The following is a 27,404-nucleotide window of genomic DNA, read 5'->3' on the forward strand; positions in this document are numbered from 1 at the left end:
GAGGCCACAGCCTGCCCTAAGCCTTGTCTAAGCCCTGCCTCTCACTAACCATAGTGTGTTAACTACCACAGCAAGTCTGAGGCCCAAAGGATGTGTTTCTTGCTGTAAAATACCTCTCAGAAAGGGGCAGATACTGTCAGGGTTGTCTTTGAGGTCTCTTTGAGGAAGAAACTCACAAAAGAGCACATTACAAGTGGAGCACTATAAAACAATGGGATATCATGCCCTCTTTCTCAAAAACTAAAACCAAAATCCTATTTAGAATGGAAATATTTACACAAGGGAAAACATTCAAACAGCAGAGATGCGGTGGGAAACCCACTTCCTTCCTGCCTGGGACTGATTCTCTCCACTTTCTAGATCATCTTCTGGCCCGAAGTCTTTCAGCTGTAACCCTTATCTCGGCAGGCGTGTATGTGTGAATACTTTAAATTCATCTTTTTAAAAAAACCTTAATTTTCTTTTGGTGCTGGGCACTGAGCCTAGAACTGTGTGTGTCCAGAGTACAGGCTCTGGCGCTGAGCTACGAACCCGACACCTTTAGATCTGCTTTCTTTTTGCACTTATTGAACTTCTTCATACTTTTTCTCTCTAACAACATATATTAGAAGCCATCCAGGTACAGATAGAGCTAATTTCCTTCTGCAAGGGACACAAACTTCCACTCCAATGTCTCCCAACTATCAGACATTCATGGCCTTTTCAATATTACTTTTTTTCTTTGTTAAATTATTAAATTACATTCTATGACGTGTGTGGTTGGGGCCGGGGACTGTGGGTGTGTGCCATGGCATGGTAGAGGACAGAGGACGACCTGCAGAAGTCGGCCCTGAGGCTCAAACTCAAGTTGCTGGACTTGAAGGATGGAGCCTCCTCACCATCCCAGCCCTCTGCTCTTCCAAACCTCACTGCCGTCCAGTGGCTTTACATACGTGTGTGTGCTTATTTTGGTAGAACATACATCTAGAAGAATAACTCCTACATCCAAGTAGTTACATTTAAGTTTTTAAATAAAACAGTGAGAGCGGGCCTGGAGCTGTGGCTCAGCAGTGAGGAGCACCTTCAGAGGAGTGGAGTTCGGCTCTCAGGACACACACCAGACAGCTCACCACTGCCTATAACTCCAGCTCCTCCTGTGCTCACGTACACACCGCATACACAGAGGCACACACACACACACACACACACACACACACAATTAAAATAAGACCAGTCACGGTGGCACATACCTTTAGTCCTAGGGAGGCAGAGGCAGGCTATCTCTGTGAGCTTGAGGTCAGCCTGGTCTACAGAGCAAGCTCCAGCACAGTTAAGGCTGTCAAGAAACTCTGTCTCAGTCACATGATCACTCCTTAACAGAGCTCCAGTGGAAACAGCCGCTTAGGTAGGAACTGCTTAGAAGAGTGCCTGGAGCACACTAAGCAACCAGCAGCATTAGGCTTTGTGACATTTTACCAAACTGACTTCAAATATCCCAGGACAGTATCCTTCCTTGATCATTACGAGCATCGCTTATTTGCAAAGGTTTTGAATTGTGTCAGTGGGAAGAGGAGAGTGTCACCAGGACTTGAATTTCTTCCCACTTTCCTGCTCAGCCTCACTGTGCAGCCCTGGCTGTCCAGGAACTCACTCTGTAGACCAGGCTAGACTGGAACTCAGAGACCTGCCTGCCTCTGCATTCCAAGTTCAGGGATTAAAGGCGTGTGCCATTATGCCCAGCTTTGACTGCTCTGTCTTTAATGCTTTTCTTCCCTCCTACCCTGGCTCTCAATATCTTCTCATCCAGCATCACTTTTTTTATCTTAATTCTTACTACGCTAAATATACCTAATTCTCAAAACCTTTTTTAACTGGGTGTTCTTGACTCGGTCTTGACTGCTCACATTCCAACTGCAACTCTATTAATTAAGCTTGTCGATGAAGTATAGGAAACCTAACAATCTAATTTCAGAAGCATAACAAATGTTGTTACTGCCCTTTCCTTTGCACGCTTTAGCAACTCTCCACTCCACACTTTCCCTACTCAGTAGTTATTACTTTCAGTGTTATGCAGCTACTCCTGATCATGAGAAGTAAAGCCTTGATCCAGCAGGAACTCGGTCTTTACACCATCCACCAGGCTGAACACACAGTGCTTTCTCTGGAACTATCTGCTGAATTGTTTATTTTCATGAGGGTGGGGATTTTGCCTTTCCCTTACTCCTCACTGAATTACCTCCAGGAAGTGACTTAAAATCTGCTACTGTTCTCACACACACACATACACACGGTTATTGCTACTTTATAGTTACTGATAGCTATTTTGTCTTCATAGGTACATATTTACAGCAGTCAAATAGTTTAATTAGCAAATGGAAAAAGCACGCCCTTTTTAGTGGTGCATACCTTTGACCCCAGAACTCCAGAGGTAGAGGCAGACAGATCTCTGTAAATTCAAGGCTACCCTGGCCTACACCTTGAGTTCCAAGCTAGCCATTGCTACTCAGTGAGATCTTCTCTTTAAAAAAGGAGTGGGGGCTGGGTGTGGTGGTACATGCCTTTAATGCCAGCATTCAGGGAGGCAGAGGTGGAGGTTACACAGAGAAACCCTGTCTTGTGGGGAGGGAGGTAAGGGGATCAGGGGCTGGTGGTGTAACAGGTCTTAGCACAACTGACTCCATGATGGAAGTACCACTCAGGCTATAAATCTCAGCATAAATGACAGCATCATCTGCCTAATTGAAAACAAAGCCGTAATCCATCGAAGTCCATAGTTCTGGGAAAGGCTCTAAATGTACTAACCTTGCTTTTTTGCATCTTTAGTTCTGGCTTTTGACTGTCTTGGTTAACAAGGGTATGGTTTGTGTTCAAAAGCTCACCATGAGAAAGGCTCAGGGATACACTGGGATCCTGAACACCCAGTGCAGTCACTAGCTAATAAAGGCTCTCTATTGGCTTAAACTTTTTTATCTGAGGTCTGAGTAGTCTCCCTGTTGGATACCTCAGAACAGTAGAAGACAATCCAGTTTGTCTGTTCACTGAATATACTGCAATTATTTTTTTTGTTTTTGTTTTTTCAAGACTGGATTTCTCTGTGTAGCCCTGGCTGGCCTGGACTCACTTTGTAGACTAGACTAGCCTGGAACTCACAGGGATCACCTGCTTCTGCTTCCCGAGTGCAGGGATTAAAGGCTTGTGCCACCACACCAGGTTTACTTCGGTTATTTTATCGAAGTCCCAGGTCTTCATTTAAAGCAGCAAATATGTGGATTAAGTCAGTCAAGATTGAAGCAGTTGGGCCAGGTAGAAGGTTCAGCAGGTAAACATGCCTCTAAACATCTGAGAACCTGAGTTCAAACTCCAAGACCCACACGGCGGAAAGAGTCAACTCTCAGAAACTGTCCTCTGACCTCCACACGTTAAAAGGTGACTCTCCCCCACCAAAAGTGATTTAAAAAAAAAGAAAAAAAAAGACTAAATCAGACAACCCACATGAGCACATCAAATCTATCAATTCACTACTGTGCATGCAGAGAAGCACTTTGGAGATGGCAACATTAACAGGTAAAGGAATTTGTCCACGTTCTCACAGATCTTCACATTTAACCTGAGAGTTAGTAATTAGGAAAAAAAAAAAGCAAAGAACATGTGTTAAGTATCTCATTACAAACTGTGAAAGAAAACACTAACAGCTGTCAGATCTTAATAAAGGGACTGGAGAGATGGCTCGGTGGTTAAGAGCACTTGTTGCCCTTCCAACGGACGCAGGCTGGATCCCAGTTCTCACATGGTAGCTCACACAGCTTTATCTAACTCCAATTCCAGGGGACTGGATGCCCTTTTCTAGCCTCCATGCATGTGGTACACAGACATACCAGCTGTGATGGCTATTCTTGGTTATCAACTTGACGCATCTGGAATGAACTACAATCAGAAATGGAGGGCACACCAATGAGAGATTTTCTGCTTGGTTTGAAGTGGGTGGATCCCCTTCTATTTGGGACCTTTGAAGTAGAAAGACACACCAATGATCCAGATCTTGAGGCAGAACACACACCTTTAATCTGGATTACACTTTCTCCTGGGAGTTTATAATGAAGTGGGGAAAAAAGATTTTAAATTCTACTTGCCCTTGCCTTGCTAACACATCCATTCCTTCACTGGTACTAGAGTCTACGTCAGGATTCCAGCAAATATACAGAGGACCAGCTGAGGTGCCCAGCCTTGTGGGGTTGAGGTACTGCTAGATTCTTGGACTTTCCATTCATAACTAGTAAATGTCTTTTATTTCCTCAGATGAGGGGATGAAACCCATTTTTCCAAGCCTTTCTGAACTCGTGTTTACAGGCTCAATGCAGCTATTTGGCCTAAACTCCCCTCCAAGATGACCGATTCTAACTGGCTTCTCATGCTTCTGGCTGAATCACTCTGCCTGGCCTCAAACTTATTCCAGCTCCTTCTCATTCTCTGGCTCGTTCTGTCTTCACCTGTGTCTAGTTTGTTCCCTCTGCAACCTGTCTCTGTAAAACTGTCCCAGAAGGAACTCTCAGTATAAAACTCCTCCTCTCTCCCTGTCTGCCCTTTCCCGTCCTCTTCTCATGAGAGCTGGGCTATCCTATCTTTGACTCATTCTGTCAAATCTTTCTCTGATTTGTCACTTTGTCTGCCCCTCAATTCTGCCAGGCAGTGATGGCACAGGCTTTAATCTTAAGGCAGAGGTATGTGGATCTCTGCGAATTCAAAGCCAGCCTGGTCTATACAGAGCAAGTTCTAGAACATTTAGGTCTACAAAGAAAAACCCTATAGTGAAAAAAAAATAATCTAGGGTGAAGGAAGGCTTCCTCTTGGTCTCTCAACCAGCCTGACGTGGAGCCATTCCCATAGGGCAGTCAAATCTGTTCACAGAATAAGGCCTAAAGGATACACTCACCCCCTCAAACTGTACAATAATTAGTTAACACTGTAGCCACCCTCACAGTCCAGATCGGCGGTCCATCTCCACCCCCCAGATCCAGGTATTCACGTGCGCTTTTTTGGGCCGAAATGCCTGCAAACTCGAGGTAACTCAAGTGAGAGCCAAGCTAGACTCCCAGTGAATGCACGTATATTCTGCAGTGCGTCAGAGTCGAGCCCTGCTCCGTACGTGACTGAAGTCTCCGCTCAGCCTAGGCGCCTCCGAGGACCAGGCTAAGAGCAGGAAACGTGTGCGCATGCGTAGCTTCCGGGCGCCGAGAAACGCAACCGAAATCCCCTGCTCCAGACCGGTCGGGCCAGCTGTTGGCACCTCGCCATTTGGGATCTGAACACCCACGCGTGACGCCTGCAGAGCCCGAACCTGGAAGGGGGTCCATCCCTCCTCTCCTCTCCCACCGGCTGTCGCAGCGCGACCTTCAGCCAGGGAAAACCCTGCGCCCGGGAAGCTCCTCAGGCTGGCCGTGCTCCCCCACTAGCCACACCCCCAGCTGCCATCTTACACCTGATTGGCCGGCAGCGCCTCAGCCCCGCCCACTGGAGCCCACGCCAAGAGCCACGTACGCCTTTGCTTGTCGTGCCCCCGAAGGCGGAAGTTGCGCAAATACTCGCGAGCGCTGTGGCGGCGCTGAGCGTGAGTGTGTGGACATCTATACGTATGTATATGCGCGCATCCATACAGTGTTCCGCGGCGGCGCGGGGCGGCCCACGGCATTAGGAGGCGCCGGAAGTGCCCTGTCGAGGGGCGGCGGGAGAGGGCCCACCAAGGCAAGCCAGTCAGAGGAGCCGGGCTCAGCGGCGAGATTCGCATCCGCCGCGCCCGGAGCCGCCGGCCCAGCCGGGCTTCCCTCTTCGGCCAGACATGGACTTCAGGGAAATCCTCTTGATCGCTTCCAAAGGACAAGGCGTCAACCAGGTTCCGGTGAGTGCGGGGGTTTGCTGTAGGACACGGGGGCGTCAAGTTCGTGTGCGGCAGGGGAACTTCTGGCGGGCGCCCGTCGGCCCGGGAGACCTAGCTGCGCGCCGTCCCGGAGTTGGCGGAGGTCTGGGCACGGGGGTTAGAGCTGCGCAGGGAGGGCGAGCGAGCCGCGCCTGGCACAGTGCTGTCTAGCAGTTGAAGCTCTAGAAGTTAAGCTCCGAATAAACTTCAGCCCCTTGATTGACAGAGCTCGGCTCCCTACGGACTTGGCCTCATCGCCTTTCGGGTCTTTTTAGCTAGTCTACTGCGGATCTTCACGAGAATGTTCAGCGATTTCTTGAAAGGGCTCTCTGGTTTGTGGCCCCACCCACGGAGCCAAAGCTCTTACCCTGCCAAGGAGATGTCTTCTGTTGGAAAGAGGAGTTCAGGGCGTTGCAGGAAACCCGTAGCCAACCGTGATCATGTGGGCTGCAGGTGTGTGGTAGATCTTTTATTTGTCAAAGGTGCGTGAGGCCCTCGGTCTATCGATCCCCTGAGCGAGCGGGTTGGGCAAGGCCGATTTGAGCTTTCGTTTCCTAGTGCACTCCAGATTTTTAGGTTCCGGTACCTGAGTAGATGTGTCAGCTCGGCGATATGCTCAGAGATAATTGCTGAAGTGGTCTGACATCTGGTTTCCGGGGTTACAGCTCTTTTGCATAAACTAATCATTTCTGAATCACCAGAAGGTACCACAGAGGAGCTGTAAATATCGCGTTGTGATACCCGCGGTTTGGTCAGTGAGGAGCCAACTCAAAACACCTCTTAATCCATCCGCTGGAATTTGAGATCACAGTAGGACTCTACATTTCCTAGTTTTGCCACTTCTTGTCAAATCCTACTTTTTTTTTTTTACTCCAATGTAAAATGAGTAAAAATTGAAATATTTAAATATGTATATGCATATACATACATATGTGTGTGTGCATTCATATATATAGGTATGTGTACAGATACATATATATGATCAGTCATCTCCTACCCTGATAATAAACACTCAGAATAAGATTTCTCTAAGCCCCATCTCATAGCCTTGCAGGTTGAAGCTGTGGGCACAAGCCTTTGAAACCCGGAGTAGCAATACTTTATGCAATATCCAGTCAAGTCAGTGTTAGGTCTAATAACCATTTATCTTCGCATAATTTGGTTTGTATTTCATCTTAGATCTTATTGAATTTTGAGAAAGGTTAAAAAAAATACTAGCTTTAATGTCCAAGAATTGTCTTGTGGAAGAATCAGAGCCCAGACTGAAAAAGCCAATGGGTGGTTGGGTGTGGCAGCTCGTCCTTTCAAAGCCAGCCCTGAGAGGGCTCTCAGGGAGTTCGCAGCCAGCTTAGTCCACACAGTGAGTTCCAGGACAGTCAGAACTGTGCAGACAGACCCTGTCTCCAAAAACAAAAAAGATAAATAAATTACTAAAAACCATAGCTGCTCAGAAAAATGCAGTCAGATAATCCTAGAAAATTTCAAAATACAAGATATTTCAGAGTGCATGTTATTGGTTGCTCTGTGATTGTACTAACAGAAAGTGAAGAAAGGTAAATTGGTGACATAATTTAAAATTTAATAGTTGAATAACAGATATGTTTTATGAATCATCCTCCCTTCTCCTAAAAGAGTTAGTAAACTTGGAGGTTTGACTCAGTTTGCATCATTAACTTTGTCTTTTACATGGGATGAAAGTCATAAAAAATAATTGGAATAAAACAAGCTAAGTAGCATTAAATTTACTCCACAATCTTCCCTAAACTGATCCATCTATCCAGCTTAATTTTATCAGCTCAAAATAGTTTGAGTACTGATAAGCACAGAGTACTAACAACTCCCTCAACATGAGTTCTATTTTATGTGTGTGTTGCTTTTGTGTTATTTTTTTTTTCGGTGATGAGATTGGGCCCAAGGCCTCTCATGTAAGGCGAGTAAGTGCTCTGCCACTGAGCTTGCTTTTATTTCTGGACCCTATCCCCAAATTCCTCTGAAAAATAAGATGTAGCTAATATGACTGGCCTCCAAATTTATGTTCCCTTTATTTAAACAGTGAAGAATGCACCAAGGGCACCAAGTTTTTCTGAAACGAGTACTTTATCTGCTACCCTAGCATGTGGGCCACTGAAAGCCTGTGTTCCTGGCATTTGGGAGATACAGACAGGACATCAGGTGTTCAAGATCATCCTTAGCTACAAGACAGTAGCAAGCCAGCCTAAGCTACATGAATACTTGGAATATCTCTACATAAGTAAATACTACCATCTAAGTCAAGAAGCATCTTGATGAACACACATACACACCCCTGTGTGTCGTGTGTGTGTGTGTGTGTGTGTGTATGTATGTATGTATGTGTATGTATGTGTGTATGTATGTGTGTACGTGACCTACTTGGCCTAACCCTGATTAGGGAATCCTAGAACTTGCAGTAACTCACAACATCCCTTTGTGTGTCTTCTCCCCTCAACAATTTCTTGGATCCTATCAGAGCTGACACTCAGGTTTTAGTCTTCAGAGTTCGTAGGCCATACCTGTACAGAAGAAAGCTAACTTGGCTATTAATGGATTTAAAACCATCATGTTGGCCTGTCACAGATGTAGGTGTCTGTGTGTAGCAGAGCTACAGTTGTGTGCCTCTACCTAGAGTACTTGGCACTCAAAGTATTCTGCATGTCAGAATGTTCCCCCCAGAAATTTGTGATATTTGTATAAATATAATGTGGATAGGAATGAGGTCTAAACACACAGTTCATTCATGTTTCATGTGTGTATAGGTGATATATATATAGCTTATGTAGTTTAGAGATATTTTTAATTTTCTTATTCTTTGACTTTCATTTATATAAATAATGAATGGTAATTATTGTCACCCTCCATTATCCCCTCACTCCTCTCTCCAACTATGCCTCTTCCTCCCAAGGCCCCCTCCGTTTTCATGGCGTGTGTGTGTGTGTGTGTGTGTGTGTGAGAGAGAGAGAGAGAGAGAGAGACAGACAGACAGACAGACAGATCCACTGAGTTTAGATAAGGTCACACACATGAGCATGGGTGAGAGGCAGGGGCAGTTTACCAGAGGCTGTACACCAAAGAAATTAACCCCGTCCCTGAGCAGCCGTCACCCACTGGCTCAACAACCTTCATCTCCTACCTCAGTTACTTTCCTGGTGCTGTGATAAGATACCATGACCAGGGCAACTTATAGAAGGATGTATTGGGGGCGTACAGGGTTAGACTTCATGACCATCGTGGCGGGGGGCAGGCAGCCATAGTGCTAGAGTAGCAGCTTAGAGCTCACATCTCGGCCCCAAGGTAGCAGAGCACTAACTGGGCCTGTCGTCTGTGAAACCCCAAAGCTCTACCCCAGTATTGGGCCTCTTCCAGTTACAAGGCCACACCTCTTAACTCTTCACCGATGGGGGCTGACTATGCAAATGTGAGCCTGTGGAAGCCATTGTCATTTAAAACCAGCGCAGGTCTGAGCCCTCTCCCATACATGTTGGGAATGTCAGTTCCGTTGTGTGGGTCTTGCATCTCTTGGAGATTCCTTTTGTACAGTATTTTTTAAACAAAATTTTATATTATTTATTTTGTATTTATACAGCATTCTGCCTGTGTGTGTGTCTGCTTGCCAGAAGAGAGCACCAGATCTCACTGTAGATGGTTATATGGTGGCTGGGAACTGAACTCAGGACCTCTGGAAGAATAGCCAGTGCTCTTAATCTCTGAGCCATCTCTCCAGCCCCCTTTTGAAACAATTTCTAAATTTTATTTTATGCACATGGATGTCTTGCCTGACTGACTATATGTTTGTGCACCCTGTACATACAGTGCCCTAGAGTCCAGAAGCCGGAAGAGGACATCAGATCCTTTGGAACTGGCATTACAGAGAGTTGTGAGCCTCTGTGTGAATACTGGGAACTGAACCTGGGTCCTTTGCAGGAGCATTAAATTTTCTTAGCCACTGAGCGCCTTAGAGTGCCTCAGAGTGCCTCTGCATTGACTTTAACCCATGGCATGAAGACAAGTATGGAATTTTCCATTTGCGTCGTCCTGTTGTTAGAGGGGTCAGAGTTTCGGCCCAGTGTTTCCAGATTCTTGGCCTCTCCTCCAAAGAGTTGAAAATAATGGTATACACACATTTGCAGAAGAAGCACTATGATTTTATTTGGAGCAAAGCAGTAGTACAGATTAAAGCCAATACTTGACAGCACAAGAGTAAAGACCCTCAGGACCCCGGGCTCCAGCCTGTGGAAGAGTGGCCTGGTTCACTGTGGGTACACGTAGAGAGTTCCTTATGTGGGATGACGGGTGGGTGACGTAACCATTTCTCTACTATGCATGTCCTTCCCCAGAATGCACCTGATTTTAATCCTGTGCACACCCAGTTATGCATAGGCATTGATGGGAAATAGATTCTCCCTAAAGGTTACAAGAGGGTGCAGTTTTTCTTTCTGTGTATGCACCCAAAACCAGGCCAAACCGGACTGGATCTTCTAAACGTCGGACCTGTTAAACTGCAGATACGCTTGACTAGAAATTGTAAATGTGATTGTTACTAGGGGATGGAAAAATATACCATTGTCTCAGAGATGGAGAAGCATGTAACCCCTGCAAGTTGGGGCCGAGTGCTTTTGAGGTTGCTAGGTCATTGCTTGAGGTGCATAGTACATGCAAGTAAAGGAACCAGGCTGCCAAGGACATTTCCCAAGGGTTTGTGAATAACTGAATGGGGGCTCCCAAACTAAACTGCCACCTATGCTTTTACCTAACTTCACTCCCAGTCCTTAAAACATCGCAGAGTTGGGAGCATGTTGGATTATGGATTTTTGGATTAGGAATGCTCAGCTTGTACTCACATTTCCGTCATGGCTCTTGTTTTTAAGTGAAACAACCATCTTAATGTTTTAGTTAAAACAACGGTAGGGTTGCATCACGTGTGGAAGTATTAGGCACACACTTTTCTCAGAGGAATTCTGAATACAAAAATAACAGCTGATCAGGATGATGCAACCAGTCATTGTCACTGACTTTTTTTTTTTTTAAGAGAGGGTCTTACTGTGTAGCCCTGGTTGTTCTGTGGTACTCATTATGTAGACCAGGCTGGCCTCAAACTCTCAGTGATCTGCCAGCCTCTGCCTCTCAAGCACTGGGATTGTAATGGTTCCTTGTAAAGAATGGCGTGGGCTAACAAGTTTTTGCTACAGTAGTGGTTGTTCCAGGACATTGATCTTCCCCTGAGGGCTGACGATGGCATCCCCTGCAGCTCAGCTAGCTTAGACAGCTGTTCTCCAGCGAAGAAGAGCAGTACTTCCGAACCAGAGTTTTAGGAACAGGGTCTATAGAAACTGCTGCTCCTCCCTTCCGCTTGGGGATTCTGCCTCCTCACTTCCGTAATACCTTAGAGAATCTCTAAACAATGGTGATAGCAATTAACATTCATTGTGCTGAGCCTGTGGCAGGTATTCTAAGCACTTCATGTGTTAAGTAATTTAGTCACCATAATGAACATATGAAGGAGATTTTATTTTGCAGACCAAGGTCTACTGAGTTATGAAGAAATTGCCTAAGGCCACCCAGTGAATTATGAGACTGGTTATAATGAAGCAGGGGATCTAATCCTGCAGACTTCATCATAGTTCTTGCCCTTAACCATAGCCCTTTGTTGAGTGAGGGATATATTGAAGTACGAGAATTCGTCGTCTTCATCTGTAGAGCTTAAGTGCCTTGAAACTTGTTTAATACAGCTTTAGGCAATAATACTGTTGGATTTCCATGGCATCCTCAATATATAGATGAAAAGAGCATATAAAAATGAGTAGACAGCTACAACCAACCACCCGAACAGGCCCAACTGATCTTGTGTGTTCTGAAGTAAGCAAGATTGGGCCTCCAGCATGCCACACCGTGGGCTGTGCCCCAGTCCTAATCAAGTGTTTTATAAACCCTGGAACAGTTGATTTTGGCATTAAACACCATACACAGCATGAATAGGTCTGGATGTTTTATTCTCACTGCTCTTTTCTCCATCTGCCTGAGCTAGCTTAATGCAAAGAGCTGTTTTCCTGCATTCAGTCCCTGACTCCCTGACTAATGTCTTAAGAAAGTGTTTGAGACTTTGTGATGTTGATTAATAAGTTAAAAATATATTACTTGACTACTCTAACCAATAAAAAGTGATGTGAAATCATCAGTAATTTTATATTTTCTACAACAGTCTCGTTTCCCCTAAGGAGCAGTGGGGGGGGGGCGGGGGCAGGGGCGGTGTTTCTGACTGAGCTTACTTGCTTAAGCAAGGTTTTAGACTGCATACTGCTTCTTAATCCAGCCTTGACAGGATGGTCTCAATAGAAGGAATATTTTTTAAATAGCTTGATGCTTTCTAAGCCTATTGGCTTAGGAATTACAAATCTTGACAAACTCTGGTGCTATATTAAATGACAGAAGTGCCACCATTGTGGCAGGGTCCAAAAGAGGAGGGATGAGATTGCCATTGCAAGATGGCTGTGCTTAGGATATGAGAACCTTATCCAGCTGCTTTTCATGAGGCCCAGACCATGAAGCAGCCTGATGCCTTGAACCAAGAGTCAGAATTGATGGGTATGTCCTGGTGTGCTGCTGTTCCAGCTGAGTGTGGCCATCTGATACAGGAGACATGCCAAGTGACTCTTCTGCCTTAAGAAAATACTAAGTGCTCCAGCCTCAGGCTTCAGGGTTTCTCTGTGTAGCCTTGGCTGTCTTGAACTCTTTGTAGACCAGGCTTGCCTGGAATGCGTTCCTGAGTGCTGGGACAAAAGGTGTGCATCACCACACCCAGCTTTTTTTTTTTTTTAACATCATTTTCTGTCCTGAGATCTTCCATTAAAACATATCTTGGTCTGCTCCCACCAGTTTTTGGAAAGGTCTGCTGAGCTTAGTGTTAAGATATATAATCATCTACACAGAGAAACCCTGTCTCAAAAAAACAAACAAAATGAACGAAGACATATAATTGTACGCCCAATAGAATTTTGAACATATATCTGCCTAAAATGTCACAGCAGTATTTTTTATGAAGCCAAAAAATGGAAAGAGTCCACATGGCCAGCTGTTGAACAGATAAATAATATGCTGTGTTATCTATACCCTGCAATATTATTCAGCTATTAAAGGAATGAGCTCCTGACAAAAGCCTCCTAACACAAGCCTTGAAGCTTCATCTTCACAAAGAGTCCAGTTGCAAAAGACTGCTTTGTGAGTGGTGATTCTCCAGAGAAACAGACAAGTGGGAATGATTTGAGGGGATTATTTGCAGGGTTGGCAAGTCCAAATTTTGTATGAAAAGCCAGGCAGTCTATACTTAATTCCATCATCTTGAGGTAGTTTCTTACGTGCTGCCCCCAGAACTGCTCCGAAGTCACTGAGCTAAGTAGGAGACCTCGGATATTATAGGAGCTAACCTGACTATACACCTTATAAGATTTCGTTTCCATTGAATGTGGAGATAAGTGCATAGTGAATAGAAAGTTCACTATGGTTGCCAGACCCATCATGACTCAAGGGTATGTGATTTCTTTTTGAGGTGGTTACAATATTCTGAAAGCCAATAGTGATTGCTCTGGAACTCTGAATATACCAAAAGTAATGGAAATTGTAGAATGCTGCCTGTGAGCTGTGTGCCTTAGTAAACTTGTATCAGGTGTTCTATTCATGGTGGTAGTTCTGAAACAGAAGAGCTCTCAATTCAGCTTACAGAGATGTGGACTAATTATAGAACCTGATTGTATCCTAGCCTGGGTGACTAGAAAACACCTGGTGGATGCTATCTTAGGATTTCTGTCAGGGATGAGTCAGCTGTCAACATTGCCATCAGGCGGGATTTTCAGGTTGGATAAGGCCTGTCTTCTTGGCCAGCTACTTTTTTTAGTTGACAAATTTAGTTGGAACTTGAGCTCATTTCAAGATACATTGTATTTGTCAGCCCTCTAATGAGCAGATCCTTTGGTTTTCCTCCCAGGATGTGATACACAGGACGGGAGAGCATGGGGCTGAGATGGAGAGCATTGGCATTGGCAATGATAGAAGTCTGTGTACACGGGATGGGAGAGCATTGAGGTTTATAAACCACTGGCTTTTTCCACAAAGATGAGTTTCACTCTGACACACAGATTCAGAAGATAAAGGGTGTCTGTCCTACATAACAGAGAGGGCTGGAATAGAGCCCGGTAGTGGAGTGCCTGGCATGTGTGAGGCCTTTTCTCTAGCGCTGTGATTTAAAAAATTTCCTTTCCCATCAATTATGTCCCATGGTCCCAGGCATAAGAATTAGCTCTGTTTACCATGCCTCTTTAGTAGTAGATACTTCAGAAATGAATTATTTTTCTTCTGGGAGTCAAATCATCATTATTCCTGCTTTAGTCATTTTCCGAATGTAGTTACTTAAAAACCAAAGTACAGGAAAAACATATCTGTGTCTGGGCAGTATTTGTGATCTTGGTAATATGGAAACCAGTGTAAAGGAGCTTCTGTAGCAAATTAATGTTTAATCAACTTCAATGCTACAGGTAAAGATTACAGTTAAGTCAGCCCTTTGTTTAGGTTTCTTGTTTTTCTTTCCCTCAATCGTCCCTTCCTGTTTTCTGTCTATATTTCCTACAGTATTGGGGACTAAACTCAAAAAGGAGCTGGTTCATATTAGACAAGCCTTCTACCACTGGGCAACTAGCCCAGCCCCTAGTGTAGAGGAATATTAACCCAGCGACATGGCTGTTCTGGCAAGGGATCACATCCAAAGATTTAGGTCTGTGTGATCAGCTGGAATACATACACACCTTTAATCCCTCTGCCTGGAATGTAGACACACCTATGGTGTGTACCTTTAATCCCAAACGGTGACCTCTAATTGAGGGACAGACAAAGGGATGAATCAGGGAAAGAAATGACAGCATGAGTCAGGGATAGGGTAGACCCAGCTCTAGGGGCGGGAGGGGTTCTATTTAAGAGCGGCACAGAGCTAGACAGCACAGTACAGAGGTGGACAGTATAGTACAGGAGGACTACAGTAGAGTTCCTGCAGTCAGTTTATGGCGTTCAGAGGCAGTTTTTCCAAGCAGAGCAATTGAGTGAGAAGCCAATTTGAATCAGTCAGCTTAGAGAGGCCTTTGAACCAGAACAGCTGTGTGGGGATCAGGAACCGAGGGGAATGGGGTGAGTGGCGATGGAGCCCACCCAGAGTCCCAGGAATCAGACTCTGGAGACCAGACTCAAAGGTGCAGATCTGACTTTATTGTCCAGTGTAACAGCTTTAAATGATTGAAAGGTCAACCAGATCATCCCATGCCAGCCTCAAGCACCAACCAGTAACAGTCAGTCAGGTTGGTGCAACTATAAGGAAATGTGGGAGATGGGGGGGGGCATGGTCACCTTAGGAGTCTTTCATAAAGAAGTGGGAAGCAGTCACCCCCCTCACCTCAGATCTATTTTAAGACTTCACTAGTGTAATGCCAGGATCACAGGAACATCAGAGACCACCAGGAAACGACTCAATGCAAGAGCAAGAGAGCTTTAAGAGCGATTGAACTTGGGACCCAAGTCTCACTGGCAAAGCAGTAGAGAAGTGGGACCCTGAGCCCTGAATGAGCAGGGTTTTTAAAGGGAAAGACGGTAAGCAGGGTGTTTCCATGAGAGAAAACAGGGGGTGCATGCCTTGACGTTACAGAATTGGGTAAAAGCCATAGGGGAGAGATGACCATTTACATAATCACAATTGCCAGGGAGATTGTCTCTATTTTTTACTAAACATTTATTCTGTGAGTTTTCCTGGAGGCTGTTGCTAGAAGAGCTAACTTTGTTTTCTGCCAGGTGCACATTCTGTGGTATTTCCTGGTACCTGAATTCAGCTCCTGGTCAAGATGGCTCCTTATTTCAAAATGGAGTACCCAGGCTAACTTAAACTCTTAACTAGGAGTCTCTAGTAGATCAACACTGTGTGCAGTGAATCAGACCTTTTGAGGAGTTGTAGGAGTCACTGACACTTCACTAGCCATTCCCTATGGGCTTCTAAAAGGCTTACCTCGACATTCCCCACACAGCTGAGTTGAACCAGCCAGCCAAAGTTCAGAAAGAGCTGGAGAGGGTGAGTTTACTCAGAAGTAAGTCTCATAGGCTGAAAACATTCTAGGCCTAGGTTAGCAGACAGGCTGGAAGCTGAAACCTCAAGGTCCAACCTTGCAGAAGATTAGATTGTATGAAGGCTAGAAGCTTCCTGGCCTAGGCCTAGGGATAGTTCCATAGAAACGTTCTGGGCTCAGCCCAAGCCATGTATTAGTAAAGCTTGGGTACAGCTCTCATTCTTCCCATCATCTGAGGAAATAAAAACAATATTTACATCCTAGACTATATTTTAAAGTTGAATTGCTTATAGCTTTTATTTTGCTTTTGTTTTTAGAAAAGGTATAGTTTGGCAGTGGGGCCTCCCAAGAAAGACCCAAAAGTTAAAGGTGTCCAGTCAGCAGCTGTACAGGCTTTTCTTAGGAGGAAAGAAGAGGAGCTTAGACGAAAAGGTACGTGCTTATGCTGCTTCTCAGTTTCTGTGTCTGCTGCCAAACCCGTGTGTATTTGTAACAGCTTAGTAGTTTGAGGATGATGTGTATGTGTCTCTGGGTTAACTTTTTGGAAATGTATGCACACCTGTGTGCACATACGTATGCGTGCGTGTATGAGTGTTCGTAGGTTAGTTATTTGTATTGTTTTCTATAACCCCACCCCACCCACTCCTAGTTCTAGTCACCTGTCCTCTCAAGTATTCAGCAGGCCAAGGCAAGATCATTCCTTGGGTTCAGGAGCATCAGAGCAGTCTTATTTCTTGAGGGAAGGTGGGGAGAGGTGAAAAGCCTTGGTATAGCAACCATTTAACTGGCCATAACGTATCTCCATTCTTTACCTTAGTTCTGACATTGTTTTAGGTATTCATTGATTCATTCTTAACAACTTCAGTTACTAATGTTCCATTGGCTTGGTGTATATATGAGCCATTTTATATATTTAAAGCAAAAACCAAGTCCCTTACCTGCTTAGTCATAAAGAGAAGCTCATATCTGACCCAGCTGTATAGAAATTACTCAGTTTTGTTAGATGACTTCCTCCTCTGACTTCTAGTTATCTGGAAACTGTAACTGCGCTTCATCTGTACTTTGACTGTGGACTGGTGTCGCATGAGCAGCTGCTATCTGGAAACTGTTGGGATAATGTGCTCTTGTTTTATTCCTTTCAGCCTTAGAAGAGAAAAGGAGGAAAGAAGAACTAGTGAAGAAGCGAATTGAGCTCAAACATGACAAAAAAGCAAGAGCGATGGCCAAGAGGACAAAGGACAATTTTCATGGTTACGATGGAATTCCTGTTGAGGAAAAGGCAAAGAAGAGGCAGGCAGTGGAAAGCCACCTGAACCAGGGACTTGACCAAGAATATGAGGTGGAGGACGAAGAGTTCGTAGACTACAGTCAAGCCGAATTAGACCAGGAATATGAGGAGGAGCAAGAGCCTCCCAAAGTTGAAAGCAAACCAAAGGCCCCCCTTAAAAGTGCCCCACCACCCATGAACTTCACTGACCTGCTCAGGCTAGCTGAGAAGAAGCAGTTTGAACCAGTGGAGATCAAGGTAGTGAAAAAAGCAGAAGATCGGCCCATGACTGCAGAGGAGCTTAGGGAGCGAGAGTTTCTTGAACGAAAGCATAGGAAAAAGAAACCTGAAACCGATGCCAAACTACCTCCACCTGTGTCCAAAAGGGCACCCTCTCATAAGGACATGGTGGGCACCAAGCCCGGCAGGGGCGCTGGGGGCAGGCCGCCTTCTTCCAAAGGAGCGCCCTTTCCTCATTCTGAGAAGAAATCTAGACCCAGCACGGCCAGTGAGAGACAAGTAGCTTTGTCTTCATCCAAAAACACACCAGGAGAGAGGACCAAGGCAGGACCTGGCAGTAGCTCCCAACCCTCACTTCGGGAGGGTCACGGCAGACCTGTCTTCAATGGGGCTGGGAAGCCCCACCCCAGCACCTGTTCTCCCAGTGTCCCAAAGACTTCTGCTAGCGGGACTCAGAAATCTGCTTCTGAGCACAAAGCCAAAAAATCTCTTCCTTCTCATCCCAGCCATTCCAAGCCTGGGCCCACGGGTCTCTCCCACAACAAAGCTAAGAGTCCAGGTGTCCGACAGCCAGGCAGCAACTCCGGCTCAGCTCCTGGGCGACCTAGCCCAGGGACAGCTCGACCCACAGTTAGTTCTGGCCCTGTGCCCAGGCGCCAGGATGGCAGCTCCAGCTCAGGCCCTGAGCAATCAGTCAGTGGGGTCAGAAAGCTGGGGAGCAGCTCTCATCCCTCTGGACGAACAGTCAATGGCACAAATGGTCCCGGACGACCTGTGAGCACCTCAGGTGGCCCTGGGCGACCCACCACTGGTTCTGCTGGTTCTGGGAGGCCTATGGGCAGTTCTGGAGGCCCTGGGCGGCCTGTAAATAGTCCACACGACCTTCGGCGACCATTGAACAGCCTAGGACCCCCTGGGCGGTCGTCAGTCAGTGGCCCTGGGAAAGCCATAAGTGGTTCCGTTCCAGCTGGACGAGCTGCCAGTTCAGGCCCTGGAAGACCGGTGAGCAGCTTAGGACCTGGAAGACCAGTTAGTAGCTCAGGCCTCCCCACAAAGCCTAAGTGCACTGTTGTCTCAGAAACAATTTCTTCAAAGAATATTATTAGTCGGTCAAGCAATGGACAGATAAATGGAATGAAGCCTCTCCTGTCTGGCTACAGAACTGCCCAAGGTAAAAACTGACCCTCTTCCTAAAGAGTATATTTATCACTAGGCCATTGGCCAGGAACCCTGTGACGACTTCCACATGCCCTGTAATGTGCTCGTTGTTGATGGTAGAAAAGAGGCTTATCTAGGCTCCACTGCTCACACCTCACCTTCTTCTCTCATGTGTAAACCTGGCTTTGTGATTTGTGAGAGAAGGCGATGGTTTCATGGAGAGGATAATGTTTCACATGAAGATTTAAAGATGACAGAGTAATTATGAGCCTTGAGCCTTTGCTGCTGTGTTCAGACAGCAGATGCCTGTTCAACACCTGTCCTGTGCCAGCAGCTGTTTTAGACTATCCTGAGATCTGTTCATTTTAATAGGCGTTGTGAAGAGCCATGTCACTGGTGCTTTAGGAATGTGCTATCTCAAAGTCACTGGCGGCCCTGCCAGCTGCCTGCCGTAAATCCTGCATGCTGCAAAGGGGCTTGGTAAAGCTTGTTAGGCTCCATGGAGAGGATAAAAAGAAACCAAGGGCAACATCCCTTGATGTATATTCCACAGACTAGAAAGTTGCTCTCGCTGTCCATTGATGAGTACCCGTCTTTTGCTCTTCTGTTTGGGGGTTGTTTGCTTGTTTATTGTTGTTTTGTCTTGGTTTTGTTTTGTTGACCTGCAGCCTGAATACCCCTGTATCGCTGAGGGTGACCTTTAACATTTGACCCCCTGCCTCTACCTTGTGAGTGCTGGGGTACAAGTGCACCCTGCTGGCCTGTGGTGCTGAGGTCCACGCCCAGAGCTTAATATATCCTGGCCAGCTTACTGCTGAGCTACATCCCCAGCTCGTTTTTTCAGTGCTTCTCAGTCGTCAGGCAAAAATAGGATGATGAGTTTTTTATGCAGTCATGCTTTAACTCTCTCTGAACAATTAGAAATTAAAAACGTTTTATGCTTGGGATTTTTTTTTTTTCTTTTTTAGGTTGTAGTCTTGCTATGTTGTCCAGGGCTTCTTCAAACTGATGGCTCAAGCTTTCAAGGCTAGCTAGCTGAAGTTACAGGCCTGTGCAGGGCTTTGAATTGTTAAGTAAAATGATAGGAAAGATAGGGAACTACTTTGGGTCATTTATTTGGTAGAATTAAATATGAATGATTCTGTAACAGTTTGTAACTTGACTTAGTTTCAGAGCTTTTATTGATCTTTTAAACCCACAAGTATGAATAACTAAGCTAGAAAACATGAGAAGGCACCAGGGCATGCCTAGTGAGCTGGAAAGAAGAGCTCAGTCCCTTTAGACACTGATGTAGCAGGGACACTGCAGCCTGCGCAGAGCCAGCCTGTGTATGTGCCTTCAGGGGTGCCATCTTAATGCCAGCTTCTGACTTCAGTCACCTGCAGGAAATAGTTCTCCATGCTATGTTCTTACAAGTTGTGGCTTTTGTTCTTAGGTCCTCACAGGCTTCCTTTCCCTACTGGCTACAAACGGCCTCGAGAGTATGAAGATGATGATGATGACGACGAATATGACTCAGAAATGGATGATTTCATTGAAGATGAAGGAGAACCTCAGGAAGAAATATCCAAGCACATTCGAGAAATATTTGGCTATGACCGAAAAAAGTAAGCTGAAGGTTTACCTAAATATAAACTTAGAAACCTTAACAGAAAAAAAAAAAAAGAAACCTTAACAGTAGAGGCGTAGAATGTTTAGGTAGAAACCATTGACTGGTTGTTCTAAAAAGCTTTCATCTTAGAGCATGGCTGAGTAGTTTCACTGCCAGCTTGACACAGGGAGAACATGGCATAGGAGGAGGCCTTGGATTGAGAGCATGCCCCTTCCAGGTTGCCCTTTAGGCAAGCCTGGGGTGCATTTTCTTGAGAATTGATTTGGGAGGCCCAGGCTCATTGGGGCCTGGATGCTATACCAAAGCAGGCTGAGTAAGCTCTGAGGAGCAAGGCCAGTGAGCAGGCTCTGCAGCCCTGACTCAGAGCCTGATTCAGGTCTTGCTCTTACTTCTCTCCGTAATGGACTTACAAGCTATACAGTAAAGTAAACCCTTTCCACCCAGGGTTGGTTTTGGTCCCAGCAATAGAAACCTTACTAACAGAGGACATGTGGTAGTTTCCAATGGATTCAGAGTAGTGTTTGTGATATTTGTGTGTCAGCTGCTGTCTTTAAAAGAAGATAGGGAGTCAAGCAGGTTCAAGTCATAGAAATAGGTGGGCTTTGAAGTCAGAAAGTCATTCACAGAGCCATAGTAAAAGTCCCTCTGATCTGACACCTGCTTTTCTTGAGTGTAATGTTTTGCTGTCAAGAATGTGGACCTGGTCACCATTATGGGACCATCACTATCACTGATGTCTTAGGAGCTAGTTGAAACGTCAGGCTGTCAGGCCCCACCTCAGTGTTACTAAATGCAAATCTGCTTTTAAAGTCCCCAGGTAAGGGTGCATATGTTTAAAAGTTTGTGAATCATTAATGTAAAGAAACAGTCAGGGCCTGAAATAAAGCTTCGCCATATCCTCTTGAGGTAAACTGAAGGAAAATTTTCAGATAGCCCTTTGGAGGAGTTAAGTGAGGTTGTGTGTGTAAGACAGATGAGACCTATCACGTTTCCTATAACATGCTGATTGTACATCTTTAGAAGGCCCTGGAGAAACTAGGCCATCAGAAAAACTTTCAACATCCAAGACAGGCAGAACATCCCAGACACTTGGTGGGAGGAGGACCCTGTTCCGAGCTGGTGTGCTCAGGGCCGCCTGTGAAGCAGCAGCACTGTCTGCTCACCTTGTTCCACGTTTCTGGCCACACTGTTAACTTACCTGCCTCAGTGTACTGTTGGGAAGTTCTCATCTCCCCGTGGTCACGAAGGTCTAATGAGTTTAATATGTATTTTCAGGTTGTGCTTTCAGGATTGTAATTATTAAATACATGTAGGGGGCTGAGAAAGCCTTGTTGGGTTTGGTGCTTTTGCTAATGCTGGGTTCAGAAAGAGTTGCTTTGTAAGCACCTAAAGCTTGTTTAATTTCTTTGCTGCAAATGCATTTTTCTACCCATTGTCTGGCCGTCTCCCAAACAAGGTAAAACTAAGTGTTTTTGTTGTAAGCATGTTTGGTTTTGGTTTTGTATAAGAGGCTATGGCTCTTTAAATTAAATTTGTTCATTTTTTACCTTGTTCTTGCCAGATATAAAGATGAAAGTGACTATGCCTTACGTTACATGGAGAGCAGTTGGAAGGAGCAGCAGAAGGAAGAAGCCAAGAGGTAAGCAGGAGAACTGGTCCATTATGTCAGAACATCCCGAGAAGCCTTCACCTGCAGGTTTAGAATGAGGTCCTCGGCCACAGTGGTGCTGCTGTTGGCCAGCTTTCAAAGCCGAGACAGAGTCCTTGCCTTCTGAGGTTCCCGCATGTAAAATGAGAATGTATTGTTTTACTCACTGAGGCATTGTAGGGGTCAAGACAGTGTGTAGGCCAGGTGCTCGCAGTGTCTCATGTGTGATGTACAGTAAAATTAGAAGTCTCCTTGGGTCTGCCATGGGCTGTTTGCTTTTCTCTGCCTGTCAGACTTGTCTCAGTCTTGGAACGTGTAGTTTTGCTACCTCAGAGACCCAGGAGTAGACTAGATTCCCTCCACCTCCTTCTTGTGGCTGTCCTGAGAGTTACATGATTACTTTGCTTATAGTATTAATGATAATTCCCTATTTTATAGAGAAATAATTTCCCTCAGTCCCAACACAAAACACTAAATGGCTTTCTTTCTCTTTTGACCTATAACTAGATAAAACGTCAAAATAAGGATTAAGAAAGACGAATATGGATTATTACTAATGACTGTTTCCTGGGTGTTTATAGGTTGTGTGTGTGTGTGTAGGTTACTTCTTTTCTACCTTTATGTGGGTGCCAAGGATCAAGCTCAGATCAGGAGGCTTTTTTTTTTAGTGTTTTTGAGAAGGGTGGCTCTGGTTAAGGACAACTGCTCTTGTGCAGGGCCAGAATTCTGTTCCCAACACCCATATCAGTAGCCCACAAAACTGCCTTTACCCAGCTCAGCTCCTTGGAATCTGCCCTCTTCATCTGCACTCATCATGTGCTTTTTATTCTTTGTGTTGGAAACAGAGTTTCTCTGTGTAGTCCTGGCCGTCCTGGAACTCAATGTGTAGACCAGACTAGCCTCAAACTCACAGAGACCCAACTCCCAAGTGCTGAAATTAAAGGGGTACACCACCTTGCCTGGCCTCACAGTTTTGTTTGTTGTTGGTTTGTTGTTTCTCTCTCTCTTTTTTTTTTTTTTTTACCTCCCCCTCTCCCCCAAGCTGAGGACCAAGCCCAGAGCCTTGCGTTTGCTAGGCAAGCACTCTACCACTGAGCTAATTCCCCAACCCATTTTTTTTTTAATTTGAAATAAATTTATATTTTATTATTTTAAATGTGGATATTAAAACTTTTTCTTTATTGTGAAATTTTATTTTAAATTCTTTGTCTGTGATCCTGTTTTAAATTCTATGTGTGCATGTATATCCCTGTTGCATGAACAAACTCATTAGCACAATCCTCATGAAAGTCCAGTTGAGATGCCCGTCTTGCTCTTTAAAGTTGTAATTTCATGTATATTAACAAATATCCTTTAAAACAATTTCTCCATAGTTTAAGGCTAGGTATGCAAGAGGACTTGGAGGAAATGCGACGTGAAGAAGAAGAAATGAAGCGTCGTAAGGCCAAGAAGCTGAAGCGACATTAGCTGCTGCTGAGTTTGTGAATTCTGGGACAGCGCTGCAAGGATGTCCTGCCTTCAGGCTGACCAGGCCCCTTACCAGTCCAGATTGATAGTGGCCACTCAAGGAAGGCGTGCATACTGTCGTTTGCAGGCTATCGTTTGAGTGTCCACTGTTTTCAAATAGTCCAGGGTGGGATCTGCAGTGCAGATGCTACCAACAATGCTGGCCGTGTGCTCTGTGGAAGCTAACTGTTCGCAGGGGCCGGCCTTGACTCTCATGAGCTATGCACGCTAATGTGGGACCGCTCACCAGCCAGCTGCTCTGTAACTGCTCCTCTGCTACTTTCAAAGGAGACAGTTGATGTGTGAGTAGGGCACTACCCAGATCCCAGTCAGACTAGTCCGCATGGAGGGCGTGGCCCCTCTGTGAATGCTGCCAGCAATAAAGTGACCTGTCCTAGTCTATGTTTGAGTTGAAAACCCAGGAAAGAGTAGGCTTTATACATGGATCTCATCCTTACGACTTTGACGTACAAAATAGAATGAATTATATTGTATTCAGCATTATCTATGAATTGGATGCTAAGCATTCTTAATTTATAGTAGGTAATAAAATTTTTTAAAGTTAAAATACAAATTTTGCCAGAACGAGAATATTCTTTTCCAGTTTTCCTTTCAGGCTTCCTGTCACGTTGACTTTAGTATGAAGTAGATAAGGGCCCTTGCTATTGTGTTGTTTTTGTTGTTGCTGTTGTTTAATTCCTTTTTATATTAAAGAAAGATGGTTATCCAGATATTAGATTTGAAAGATTAATAGTTTAAAAATCAACAAGAAGCAACATGTGTTGTGGCCACCTCTGCTTTATTCTCCCCATTAAAAAGCTTTTTAGGACCCTAGGGTGACCCTGTACCTGTTGTTAATAACATTGCATTTTTAGCTTAAATCCCTTAGAAAATGTTAATGACCAAAAAACCAAAAACTAAATATTTAGTGTATCAAGAGTACCACCTTCTCTTTTGTCCATATTGCACTTTTATTTCGAACTATGCACTGTGACGAGATACTTTTTCCTGTTGTTTTACTGAGCTGTGAAACCTTAAGGTCTATCCTGCTTCAAGTCAGACCTGCAGACTTTCTAGTTCATCCATGCTGAACGATGGTCTGGCTGGAAGGAAGCCATGTCTCAAGACAGTCAGCAACAGAAAATGAAGTAGTATGCTAGAGACTCGAGTGTGGAGGGTTGGAATAGCCAGAGTTCAGTTCGTGGGACAATTCCACAGTGAAGCTGGCTGTCATAAGCTGTTAAGCCATGAGGGGTAGGAGCTGATAGAGGGTGTCCTATAAGGAACTCTTATTTTTCAACAGGTCCAGACTTTTTATGTATTTTGTCCATGGTGTCTTCATTATTTAAGCTTGAGTATTATGGGTGACCATTTTTAGCCTATGTGGGACCATTTGACCCAGACCTTAAAGCTAACTCATTGTGAGCTGAGTTTCAGACTTTGAAAGTGCAAAGATTTGATTTACTCTCCATGTAAATCTTTACACACTGGTAGCAGAAAGCCTGTTACCTTCTTTTTTCCTATCCCACAACTTATGTAAAGGGTTAGACATTCCCCATGGTAAAGTAGGTGTGGAACATGATTTTACTGCCGTCACGTGTTTCCCCGTCCTTCGTGATTTTTCTTGGATAACCTTTTTTTTAATACTCATACTCTGGAATCTGTTATTGCAGTCAAGATTTCTGGTGGCTGGAAGTTTACTGTATGCAATTACAGGGTACAGCTGTTTGCACAGAAAGGAGCCATTGTGCTGGAATAAAGTTTTAGACTTTGGTAGAGTCAGGCTGTAATGTTTGTTGTGTCTGAATGCATTTCTGTAACAGGTGTGCGTCAGCTTCTACACCAGTATGCTTGTGCGGCTTGTTGAAAACACAGGAAAGAAAGATTGTAAGTCCAAACCATGTCTTCCATTTTGCTCTTCTGTATTCCCTGGCCACTTAAAAAAGCTCACAAGCCTTTGAAGAAAGAGGAGCAGGCTGTTTGTTTCAGGGTTTACAAATTAAGTGCTTGATTTTCAATGTATTCTCTCTACTGTTTTGATGTTTCGGATTTTGATTCAATATTTGAAGATGTGCCTTTTATTGGGTAATGTTAATTCTCGAATGTAGTGGTGTTGTCTCAAGTTGTAATGCTACATGATCGTGGGTGTGGCATTCTCTAACAAATTATGTGACAAGAAAGTAGTTTTCATAAAACTCATGGCTCTGATTGCACAGTCCGACTTGCTAAAGCAAAGGGCACCTTCTTTTAAAGCTACTTCAGAACTGGTCTTTGTATTTTCTCTAAGCGTTGTATGCAGTCATGTCTATGTAGAGGCAGGGAAGCACCTGTTACAGGCAGCCCTGCATGTGTGCCATGAGAAAGTTCAAAGACTCTAACAAAGTCTACGGAACTCAAAATTTCATTTTTGTAATATTAACCCCTAAGATTTCCTCCAAGAAATGAATTATTTTGTATTTTATAACTTAAAAGCAGCTAGTAGTACATTTCTGAGATATAGCAGGAGACCAAAACATTTTTGGAAAGAGAATGACTATATAAAGAGAGACTGGTTGTTTTATTTTCAGTGTGCTGATTAGACTATTTATTTTGTGAGTGGATGTGATAAAATACATATTCAGGTGTTTAGTGTATAATTAAGAGTGGAATATAGATTTCTTTGGAGTTACTAAATCCATGATGTCTTTTACATAATGGACAAATCAAATGTAAAAGAAGAAAACTTTGACATAGCTTAGCTTGTTTTCTGGTGCTGTTGACCTGCAGAAGAATATACTTTTGCATATACAGGTGAATGTTTTGCAATTTATGTACACAAGAAATTGTAGGCATTAAAATATTTTATTGATATTTTTACTGGTTTTCATTTATTGATCAAAACTTGGAGCTATTCCTTATCCCCTGGAACACTGCTAGCTAGAAACCTCTGTGGGCCTGTCAGGTTCTGAGGTCAGGGGTGCCCCTGACTTCAGCCTACCACTGACTTCTCTTCTACCATTAGCTAGAGTGCCATTATGTTCTCAGACACCAAGTTTAAAAATAAAAGTTAGCTCAGTGATTAAGAGCACTCGTTACTCTTGCAGAGGACTCAGCACCCACATGGTGGTTTCACAACTACCCGTAATGCCAGTCCCAGGGGATCTGACACCTCATCTCCACCAGTGCCAGGCATGCAGGCAAAACACTTAAAACATAAAATACATTAAAAGCAACAACAAAAAAGTAAGAGCAATGAAATCTAGCTATGTGGCTCAGGGTTTTGACGGCTTATTCGCATGGAAGAGAAACGGCAGCGATGGTATATGATTCCTCTTGTCAGAATATCAGTCAAGTCTGTAACACAGGGGCTCGAGAAGTGGCTCAGTGGTTAAAGCTGCTGACCGTACAGCCACAAGAATAACAGGCAGCACACACACCAAACGAGCATCCCGCAGCCACTTGTAAGCCAGCTCCAGGGGCGGCTGGACAGGGCCACTGGCACTTGCTGCTTCTAGCCTAGCCTGGGAAACAAAGCCTCCAGTTCAGAAACACCCCTTGCCTGGAGGGAATAGGCAGCGATGGAGGACACCCTGTGCCTGCTGGCCTCGGTACATGCATGCATGGACAGATGGGTGACAGAGAATGTAGCTAATGGCCCATTGCAATGTTCTGAGGCTAGGTCATGTGAAAAATACAAAAGACAGTGGTGTCCAGATCCCCAAATTACTAAGAGTTGCATGTACTGATTTTGCATTCCTTTCCTTCCCATAGGAAGGGTAATATTAGGTGCTAGGGAGATAGACTGAAATGTAAACCTGTGTGCTTGCCACAAAAAGGAGTCTCTGCGTTCAGAGCTGCAGCACCCACATGCAAGGGAGGCATAGGGCATACATTAACTCCAGCACTCTGGCTCCCCGGCCAGCCAGTCTAATCAAAGTGGCAAGTCCCAGGGGCGGTGGGACACTGCCTCAAAAATAAGGTGGAGAATGAGAAAAGAC

At 44.7% G+C, this 27,404-nt stretch overlaps 1 protein-coding gene across 1 annotated transcript; it reads left to right on the forward strand.

The window, feature by feature from the left end:
• Window positions 1–5,252: 5,252 nt before the first annotated feature.
• Window positions 5,253–26,279, forward strand: Spty2d1 (SPT2 chromatin protein domain containing 1). The gene is made up of 6 exons (XM_021655207.2): window positions 5,253–5,872; window positions 16,314–16,428; window positions 17,139–18,674; window positions 20,097–20,268; window positions 21,835–21,912; window positions 23,295–26,279. The coding sequence occupies exons 1-6, from the start codon at window positions 5,813–5,815 to the stop codon at window positions 23,386–23,388; spliced, it is 2,055 nt and encodes a 684-aa protein (XP_021510882.1). The 5' UTR covers window positions 5,253–5,812; the 3' UTR covers window positions 23,389–26,279.
• The last annotated feature ends 1,125 nt before the right edge of the window (window positions 26,280–27,404 follow it).

The sequence above is a fragment of the Meriones unguiculatus genome, chromosome 1 (assembly GCF_030254825.1).
Source record: "Meriones unguiculatus strain TT.TT164.6M chromosome 1, Bangor_MerUng_6.1, whole genome shotgun sequence".
NCBI classification, from domain to species: Eukaryota; Metazoa; Chordata; class Mammalia; order Rodentia; family Muridae; genus Meriones; species Meriones unguiculatus.